A 10,159-nucleotide genomic window follows, 5' to 3' on the forward strand; every position below is an offset into this window, starting at 1 on the left:
CACGCACTGTCCACGCGCCTTTTGGTCCAATGCTGATTTTTGGTCTGGGGTCTTCTAACATCTCATTGGATTCTTCTCCTGTGCCCAGGCAGGCAGGCTCTTACCTGGTTGATTTGCAGTTTCAAGCCGAGGGTTGGAGCCTCCATATCTTCCGGAGGTTGTAGAGAGGTGGGTGTTGGCCTCTTCTCCCAGGTGAATAATGACAGGACCAGAGGAAATGGTCTGAAGTTGCGGCAGGGGAGGTTTAGATTAGATATTAGGAAGAATTACTTTACTGCAAGAGTGGTCAGGCACTGGAACAGCCTGCCCAGGGAGGTGGTTGAGTCACCATCCCTAGAGGTATTTACGAATCGTGTAGATTTGGCACTTCAGGGCATGCTCTAGTGACAGAGACTGTAGGGCTTGTTGGGGGTTTTTTTGGTTTTGGTTGGTTGGTTGGTTGGTTGTTTTTTTGTGTGTGTGTATGGTTGGACTCGATGATCTCAAAGGTCCTTTCCAACCATGAAGATTCTATGATTCTGGTTTACGCTCCTTGTGCACCAGCACTTGCTGGCGGAACATGGAGAGCTGAAGAGTCCCGGACTTGGGAGAAGCACTACCAAAACATGAGTGTGATATGAACACCTTCCCCATGTTAAAAGACTGAATGCATTAAGACTAAAAAATGACTTAGAAAAAATAACTCTATTGTGGCCTACAAGCTTTAGCAAATCTAGCTGCTTATGCTAAGTAAAGCTAAGCAAACACCACAGATCACACTGTATTATAATCCTAAGTAATTTATTCTAATTAAAACTTACTTATCTATGCTAAACAACTAATATCCCTCAACTTCGGGATGTCCCCTTGCGTGGCTTCAGCTTGGGGAGGCACAACGAGCCGTGGAGCTCAGCACTGGTGTGCTCATTTGCTTTCCTCCCCATGAATCCGAGCCGCTGCTTCTCCTCCTGCTGGGAAAAGCACGGCCACGTCGGTGGCCTTCAGAGGCCCGTTGGTGCAAAGACCAGGAAGCCTTTCGCTGCACCTTTGCAGCTTGCTTTACCTGCACTTCTTTGCTCTTAAATAAATGCGACGCCTGCTTGTAACCTTCCTTGCTGGAGAAATTGGGTCTCCTGGATGAGGAGGAGACGCTCTGCGAGACAGGGAGGCATGTATGCCCTCTGCAGAGCGGGAAATAAACCTCTCCTTGGGCCAGGCCCAGACATCTCTGAGAGCTTTGGAGGCGTTAAAGCCCAATGAACTCACCAGCAGAAATCACCCAATGAATTAACTGCTTCTTTTCCCACAGCAAAGCAAGGTCAGTGCCTTCCTCAGCCTAAGCCATTTTCCTCCCTCAGCGTCTTCCCCTTATGACTCTTCTGGTCTCTCCTTCTCTTTCTCCACTCCTCTTCCTTCCACCTCTCTCTCTCTGGTCTTCCTTCCCTAATTCCCTTCTGTTTTCTCTCTTCTCTTTGCTGGCCTCTCTCCTCCTCTTTTTCACGCCATCCAACTATACTACAGTCCTCCTCTACCACCCTCGCCCATCCCTCCCCTTCCCCACTCCTCCTCTTCTGCTCCTTGCCTTATTTTTTCTTTTTCTCTGACCTTTCTGGGTTTTCCCACCGTGACCCACATCACATTCCTGTTCTTTCCCATGTGGATTCCTGCTGCTCTTCCACCGGGCAGGGAGCATGGTGAAGGCCCAGCCTCTCCTGTGTGCTCCAGCACAGCTGCAGCTTTGCTCAAGACCTTGTGTTCTGCAGGAGGTCCAGCTGAGGACCATATAGGAGCCGGGCTGGCAGAGACTGCAGCACTGAGTTCTCCACCAGCGCCCAACATCACCATTACATTGGACGCGAAGCTTAGGGACCACACCAGGCAGCAGCTCCTGGGGATCCACAGAAACCTTCTGGCTGCACCCCCTGCAACCCCTCTTCTCCCGAAGTTGGGTGGCACCTCCATACTCTCCCCGGGTGCCTGCTCCAACGACTCTGCCCTAAAAACACCCCAAACTGGGAGAAGCAGCATTTTTACTTTTGCTTCTCCACCTGACTCAGGCTTCCTCCATGCAGCGAGCAGAGCTTGTGGGGCAGCGAGGACACCCTCTGTGCTCCTGGCACGGAAACCCATCATGGCCATCTAGCCAGCCTGCCTTGAACACACACATGGGGACCTCTGCTCATACAGAGGTGGCACGTATGAGTTTGGGGCAAGGAGAGCATTGTGTTTGTTACTGCTTTATCTTCATGCACTTCCTTAAGCGCTTGTGATAGGATCTTTCTGAGAACTGAAATTCAGAGGCTCAGCTCTGGCCGTACTGCTTCACTTCTTAAAAAATCACTGATGGCTAGATGTTGTCCCCACGCTTCCTGCCCACGCTTGCAAAAGCTGACGAGATCTTGGGAGATTGTCTCAGCTAGTTTCTTAAGCAGCCCCGGCTGCGTTTCTTCACCTCTTGCTCACCCGTGTAACTGCTTCAAGGCTATTTCATGGCTTCTTTCCTGGTTCCTTGTTAAAGGAGTTATCCCCGACCTGATCCCCACTAACCCTGGGCAGAAGGGAGGATGCAAAAGCAGCACTGTGAACGTCCCAGCTTTCTCCACCTCGTCACTTAATGACTCTTCCGTGGTGAAGCAATGGGCCAAATGTTTCCTTCCTGTTTCTTTTAAGGCAGTTGCACAAATGCAGAGCCTTTCACGGCCCTTTTTCGTTCTAGTTCATGTTGTACCTTAGCTTTCCAATTTTGCATCTGCAGTTCTGTGATCATGTCGTTCTGCTCACGTCTTTTGTGTTTTTCCTTCCTCGGGGCCTTCTTTTTTAGTCAGTGGGATGCTGAAGGACTCTGCAGCTGTATTTGCCTCCTCTGAAGCTTTCCCTCTTGCCTCTGTAAGGGAAAACTGGCTGCCAAGGGTTTTAAGATAAGTCTCAGATGTCCTGCTCAGCTCTTCTTGGAGTCACGAGCAGTCCCTCTTAGTTGAAGTTGGCTTTTTTTTAACCCTTTTCTCCTTAAAATAGCAACATTGGTCACTTCACGCTGTAGGAACATGAGAAGGGGTGTGCCCAAGGGCCACCCAGCCTGGCTGAATAGAATCATAGAATCATTTCGGTTGGAAAAGACCCTGAAGATCATTGAGTTCAGTTGTTAATGTAGCACTGCCAAGCCCACCACTACCCCATGTCCCTCAGCACCACGTCTGCCCGGCTTTTAAACACCTCCAGGGATGGCGACTCCACCACTGCCCTGGGCAGCCTGTTCCAGTGCTCAACAACCCTTTTGGTGAAGAAATTCTTCCTAATCTCCATCCTAAACTTCCCCTGGTGCAACTGGAGGCCATTTCCTCTTGTCCCATCGCCTGTTCCTTGGGAGAAGAGACCGACCCCCCCTGGCTGCACCCTCCTTTCAGGGAGTTGCAGAGAGCGAGAAGGTCTCCCCTCAGCCTCCTTTTCTCCAGGCTGAACACCCCCAGCTCCCTCAGCCGCTCCTCATGAGACTTGTGCTCCAGACCCCTCACCGTCTCTGTTGCCCTTCCCTGGACACACTCCAGCACCTCAATGTCCCTCCTGTAGTGAGGGGCCCAAAACTGGACACAGCCCTCGAGGTGGGACCTCACCAGTGCCCAGTACAGGGGGACCATCACTGCCCCAGTCCTGCTGGCCACACTATTGCTGATACAGGCCAGGACGCTGTTGGCCTTCTTGGCTACCCGGGCACACTGCTGGCTCATATCCAGCTGGCTGTTGACCCAAAGGTGGCCAGCAGGACCCCCGCTGGTCCCTTGTTGGACTACTGCCCCGCACCAGCCTCCCTGGCTGCCCCAGCGGCATGCCAGGAGGGGGTGGGATGGCCGCCCTTGCATTCCACCCAAGCACAAGTGATGGGTCTCCTTGCCATGAGGATGGAGTGGGAGCCGTGGCTGAGCAGTGTCTGCAGGGGTCAAAACCCACAGACCTCCAGGCACGTAGGTTGGAAACCGCCTCCAAGGAGCAACGGGAAGTGAGATGTTCTGGGGACCCTCCATCTTGCTTCCTTTCTGTGGCCAGGAGGAGACCTGTCAATCTTCGTTAAACCCCAGTTCTTCTTCCAGGAGCTGCTGCTGAGGTTTTGGCTGCATTTTGTACCTGCCGGTTTAACTTAGGCCTTCCCTCTCCAATCTGGGGCACCCCTAGGGATTCTCCTCCACCCGCTCCTCCTCCATGGGTGCAGGTACCCAGGAGGAGGCTGGTGAGGACGTCCCGCAGTTTGGTGGAGCCTGGTTCTGCTCTGTATCCCTGGGAAGCATCCCCCAGCAACCCTGATGTCTCCGTGAGCCTCCCCGGTTTAACACTTTGACCCTCACATCCCACCCCCTTTTCCACTGTTTGCTCCCCCCAAATGATGGGGTTTTTTTCCTCAGTTTTTCCCTTTCTGTAGCTCTTGCCTGTGTTTTTCTGGCTGTGCGTGACATGAGCTCTGCCCCCAGGACACCCGGAGCTCCACCACCACCGCTTTGGGGATGTCTCACACGGGTAGCTGCTCTGAAACTGGACCGAGTGGGGAAATCAGAAAGTCTCCAGGCCTTGCTGACTATTCCTGCTGGACTTCAGCTGAGTCTCCACCAGCAGTACAGAACTGGAAACACTGAGGGCAAAACCATCGCCTTTTATTTTCTTTTCTTTTTTAAAACATATTACAGGAAAGCTCTACATGCTTAAGGACACCCGTCCACTCCCGGCATGAAGCAGATGCACATAGATCACTGCAGCAGCACCCACGTTGCACCTCTGCAAAGCAAACGATGCCGTTCATCCTTGCTCCTTGTGTTTCGAGCAAGTGAACCAGAGCAAAGTCAGCCCACATCACAGCAGGTGCCTGCTCTGGAGAAAATCCAGACAATTGCTCCACGACTTTTCCAGTGCCAAGAGGAGCTTCTCATGGCCACCCCACCCAGCTTGTCCAGCACCAAGGGGACACCAAGTGCTTCCTGGACCATGGTGGCCACACAGTGCATGGTGACATCACTGAAATACCAAACAAGTTGCTAGAAGAGCCCATCAGTGACCAGAGACCATGAAAAGAGTTGCTGAGGCTTGGGACTGCAGGGAGGCAAGGGGAAAAACAGCTGGAAGAGCCCCATCCTCACCACAACAGATGGCTTCTCCCAGGGGAATGTAAAGCACAGTGGTGCAGCCACTTGGGGGTCAGATTGCACTTCCATATGAGTTAACACCTAGTTTTCAGGGATGATGACCCAGACAAACGTAGAATAAGCTGCTCGTCCCTCCCTTCTCCTTCATTTGCCCTCTCCCTCAGGGGAGACATCCACCTCTGCCTTGGCATCACCGGCATCCCCGCCACTCTGCTTTTGTTGCAGTGGTTTGATCTTGGTGTAAATGACGTCAGAGGAGGTGGGTTTCACCTCCTTCTTTTCAAACTTCAGGTTAGCATAGGTCAGGTCCTCGGTCCCCGTCACTGGGGCTGCCTGCAAGAGAGAAAGCGATGAGTAGAGCCCTGGCTTTCCCTTCTGCATCTCCCCTGCTAATTATTTTCCACTGGCACAACTATTTGCACTGCCCGAGTATTATCCAGCTTGCTTGGAGGTGCCACCTATTCAGAAGCTTGTAAGCCCCTATTTAGTAGGAATTAATAAGTGTTTAGGACCACATTTTCAGAAAGCAAAGCTGATTTTACTCTGAAATCCTCTAAACGGGTATTCAACATCCAGTGGGATTTTTTTTGCAGAGACAAGGAAACAATACATGTGAAGCCCTCCCTGGCTTACCGTGCTGAGCTGATCCCCCTCCACCACTTGCATGCTTACAAACTTTCCTGAAAAAGGAAACATAGTTTAAATAGTAGTTAAAATAATAATAAAGATCATTATTTTAAATGAAGAAAACATCTGCATTGGTCCTGCTCTTGTTGGAGGAGAGGATGGGGCTCTGCAGCTGGCTGGGTCTGAAGATGGCCAAGGGGCAGGAGAGGTTAGCAAGGATTTAAAAGCCCTTGGAAGGGCTGGAGAAGAGCTCTGAGATGGACACTTTTGGAAATGAGGTGATGCACAAGACCTGTTTCACTTGCACCACGGCTTCTGCCATAACTGGGCTCTCACAGTAAGTGGCCAGAGGGAAGGGAGGGGGTAAATCTTCTCTCCACCCTGGGACAGCTTGTCCAGAACGGACTCATGCAGGGAACACCAGAAGCAGTAGGACATTGAAGATGGACATCTCCGAAGCCTGGGCTTGTCCAGATCAGCAGGTGAGGGAGGAGGAGATGCCAACCAGCTCCCACAGGAGACAGAGACTCGGCGTGGGTTCAGCCTTACCTTTTCTGTTCTTTCTGCACTGCCACAGCAGAATGCCAATTATCGGCATGTAAAGAAGTGTCCCAACCGCTAAGCCGAAGAAGATAGACAGCAGAAACTTGAGTCCTGCACACACAAACATCACAGAGACACTCATGAGCCACCATCCCACCATGCAGGGACGCATGCTGCCATTGCCTCTTTTGGGAGGGGTGGTTCTTTTCCAAGCCTAGGCTTCCAGACCCCGAACAACCCGCAGCCCTCACAGCCCTGGGGTGATGACGAAATCCTGCAGGGAACGGTCTTCAAAACCTCATCTGAACTCATCCAAACTCAGACATGGGGGTGGCTGGAGCATCAGAGTGCCTTCCCAGCACCACAGTCTTGTGATGTCTTGACCAGTCTCGACTAGTGCCTACATGTTTGCCAGCAGCTCCCACCTACTCATGGGAAAACATCAGGATGTGTTTTTCCCCTTGCTGCTCCTCTTTCTCCTCAAGGACCCCTCCTGCACCCCACCCTTGCAGCCAGGTGCCCTTCTCAGTGACATCGATCTGAGCTCCCCCAGGGTCACAGCCTGGAAGACAGAACCACAAGTGAGGGGCTGCCCAGAGGCAGAGGACACCCTGCTCCCCACTCTGTTTTGGGGCAAGGACCTGGACCCCACAGCCCCGGCTGTCGCGCCCCTGCCTGCGCACCTCCAGCCACCTCAGCTGATGCACTGCAGCTGGAGCACGTGGCAGGCCCTATTTTAAGGACCCGATGGCCAAGCAGTTCCATGGTGGGATGCATCTGCCAAAAGAGCTGCCCTGGGTCAGCCCCTCCAGTGCCCAGGATGCTTTCAGGGGAAATGGTGCATGGGGGTACTGCAGGGAGCATTCGTCACAGCATCCTCCTCTGCCTGCCCATGAAAATGGAAGCGGTGACACTTACCGGAAACTGTACCTTGCACGTTATTTCCAGCGTCTGTCAAGTTTAACCTTGTGATGGACACTCTACAGTCACAGATTCCCGTGCTGGCTGCAGACACGCTGGCACTGGTGAGATTGGTACAGTTTTCTCCCACAGTTGTGGTGTTGATTTGATTCCCTGCCTCCAGACCTGCAGGTTTGTACCACTTCACTGGGAGATTCTCCAACCAAATCTTGAACCTGCACTTCACGGTGATGTCTGACTCTTCTGTCTGTCTGTCTGTCCCCAGAAGAAAAAAAAGATGTAAGTGATAAGTGAAATGTAAGTCATATCTATGATCTTGCATGGGTCATATGCCCTCAACTGTCCTTTCCTCTAGCAGCTGATGCTCTTTTCCAAATCCGGCTGCTTAAACGTTCCTCAACATTGAATGTTGAAATGCTGCACATTCGTTAGTGCCACGCAACGCTGTGCCGCACACAAGCATTGCTCTGTTTCAGAAGGGATTGAAAACAGGGGAGGATCAGGAGGAAGACACCTTCTCCTCCTCCTCCTGGAGGGTCTTCTGGCACCCAAGCAGGATGAGCCACTGAGGCCACAGGCTCAGGCTCCATCATTTATTTCATGGAGCATGAGGTGGGACTGGGGGACTAGCTGTGGGGAAATCAGCCCTAGAGAACCAAAGAAAATGTAGTAGACCCCCCACAGCATCTCTGGCTTCATCTCATCCCCTAATAGTCACTCTGGAGTACTTCAGAATCACTCCTGAACCTCTGAGCTGAAGTCACTTTACACCTTCTCAGCAGAGTCCTCCCTCTCTTCCCTTTCTCCTCTCCCTTCCTCAGTCCCTTCTCTCTGTTCCTGTCTCTTACCATCCTTATTCTGTTCAGCATGTCCGCTCTCAGATATGTTCCTTGTGTTCTCCATCCTGCATGTGTACGTTCCTGTATGTGCTTTGCTCACACCGGTGAAGATGAGCTGGAAAGAACTGTTTTGCAACTCCACACCATCTTTGTTCAGCATTTCTCCATTGTTTTGGGTGGTATTAAAATGCTTTACCTCCACAGCGATGTCGTTCGAGCCTGTCTGGAGCAGGCACTGCAAGACGACATCTAACCCTACTGACACATTGATTGTGGCTGAAATCTGGTGAGCGAGTCCTGCAGAAAAAAACAACCGTGGAGGGTTGGGTTTGTGTTAAGGAATATCCATGTCCTCCATGTAAAGCTGACCCCCTTTGCAGCTGTCAGGCTTATAAGCATCTCTGCTTTTTTCCCCTGTCCCGACTGTTTTCTCTCCCTGCTGCTGAAGGCGATGCTAGTTCAAAGCCCTGGCACCTGAAATTGGGTCCCCAGGGGCAGAGCCCACTGCCTGGGCACAGGCATTTGCAGGAGGGGACCCCTCTGCAAGGCATGTGGCGAGGTGCTGGTGCAGAAGCGGGGTTAAATGCTGCAAGAGGAGAGGAAAAAGCAGCAGCAGCCACGTCCCAAACCCCCTGCAGGTGTATACAAAGAGGGAAGAGTTCAGAGCAGAGGCGAGGGGAGACTCACCAGCAGGCAGCCAGGCGAGGAGCAGCAGGGGCAGAAAGCCGCCAGCCAGCCAGAACTCCATGCTGTCTTCCCGACAGCCTCGCGGTGATGATGCTGGACGCCCAGTGGGATCGGCTAGGAGGTCCTCGTCTCCCTCCGCAGAGTGAGGGTCACTGCTCAGCCGGGGCCAGCTGCAGCCCTGTGGGGGGCTCACCTTCTCACCGCTTGGCCAGGCAGTTCCCTCTGCACTCGCAGGCTTCCCCTCTCTTCCCCTTCTCTTGCTTCCGCCTGATTTTTATCACCTCTCTTCGTTGTTTGATTCCTCCTGCGGTTTCATCCTGGCCATGTGCCCTCGGCCCTGAGACAGACCCAGATAATGCAGCTGAGCACCACCGATGGTGAATGACAAGTAAGAGGCCCTCCCCTCCGGACTTATTAATCTCTTCCCACGCTCCTTCTGATGTTTAGTTCTTCTCTGCGCTCAAGTATTCCTCTCCTCTTGCGTCACGATTGCACAATGGTGCATACTTGTTGCTTCCTTCCCTTTCATTTCTATTCTAGTTCTCACGTTCGCAAGCACCGATGAAGCCGATTGGCCACAAGGTGAACTCCTTCACACTCTCCCCCATCTCAGAGATGCTGGCACCAAGGATCCTGGAGCAGGCAACACCAGCAGTTATCTTCCAAAGTCTCTGGTGCAGAAGATGGACAGGAGCCATCCTGCTCCATGAGTACTGCACATAAGTACAAGCCTCACCTAGATTGCCCGTACCAAGTTGGATTTTCCACTCCATTAGGATAATTTTCTACATTCCAATTAAGGAGAGAGGGGGAAGCAGAAAGACCGTTACAGAGCTCAGTAAGAACAAGTCAGTGATAGCAAAAGCCATGAGCCCTTCCTTTTCCCCATCTCAACCTCCTCCTCCCTCATGGACCTGCATGCATCTCAACGGGGACTTGGCTCTCAGCAAGACCTTCTCCAGTGGGCAGTGTTTTCCCAGTCTTCCCAGCTGCGGCACTGACGGGACTGAAAGTTAACATCTTGCCTACTACCGACTCCACAGAGCTCCTCTCCTTCCAGAGCCCCTTCCAGCTCCATGGCAACATTTCACGACGCTCTCTGCAGAGGAGAAAGGAGAGCGGGAAATTACAATACCGTTAATAACAAAGGGTGCCCTGTATTGTCAGGCAGATACACCATGCTTTACACAATATATAAAGCAAGACGGAGGCTGCAGAATTTCGCAGCAGCTCCCTGCTCCCTTTCCGTGAGCCAGGGAAACTAAAAAGGTGCTCAGGAGCTCCTGCCTGACGTCCTGCCACCGAGGGCTTCCTCTCCTGACTTCTGCAGCACCGTGCAGCCTGTTGTGAGCCGGCGAGGAGCCTCCTGTGCAATGCAGGGAGAGGATGAGGAGCAGTGTGAGGAGGGGGGCTGTCTTCACAGAATCACAGGCTGGC

The 10,159-nt window shown here is 52.5% G+C and overlaps 2 protein-coding genes across 2 annotated transcripts in view; both read right to left on the minus strand.

The window, feature by feature from the left end:
* POLR2C (RNA polymerase II subunit C) overlaps positions 1 to 10,159 on the minus strand; it is a 241,815-nt gene that overhangs the window by 27,797 nt on the left and 203,859 nt on the right. The gene's annotated exons all lie outside the window — the stretch shown is intronic.
* Positions 4,626 to 9,211, minus strand: LOC134514486 (uncharacterized). Its single transcript, XM_063332365.1, has 6 exons — positions 8,723 to 9,211; positions 8,045 to 8,332; positions 7,194 to 7,451; positions 6,282 to 6,386; positions 5,739 to 5,785; positions 4,626 to 5,438 (listed from the first exon to the last, which is right to left on the minus strand). Exons 1-6 carry the CDS (start codon positions 8,781 to 8,783, stop codon positions 5,250 to 5,252), a joined length of 948 nt encoding a protein of 315 aa, XP_063188435.1. The 5' UTR covers positions 8,784 to 9,211; the 3' UTR covers positions 4,626 to 5,249.

This window comes from Chroicocephalus ridibundus, chromosome 4 (genome assembly GCF_963924245.1).
Source record: "Chroicocephalus ridibundus chromosome 4, bChrRid1.1, whole genome shotgun sequence".
NCBI classification, from domain to species: domain Eukaryota; kingdom Metazoa; phylum Chordata; class Aves; order Charadriiformes; family Laridae; genus Chroicocephalus; species Chroicocephalus ridibundus.

What these genes read in the sequence shown, in the direction of transcription:
- LOC134514486 (XM_063332365.1), bottom strand. Translation starts at nt 8,783, where the DNA reads ATGGAGTTCTGGCTGGCTGGCGGCTTTCTGCCCCTGCTGCTCCTCGCC. An exon ending in TGCTGAACAGAATAAGGATG is followed by an intron (nt 7,452 to 8,044) that starts GTAAGAGACAGG and finishes TTCTGGGGACAG; the next exon opens with ACAGACAGACAGAAGAGTCA. An exon ending in AGGGGGATCAGCTCAGCACG is followed by an intron (nt 5,439 to 5,738) that starts GTAAGCCAGGGA and finishes TCTCTCTTGCAG; the next exon opens with GCAGCCCCAGTGACGGGGAC.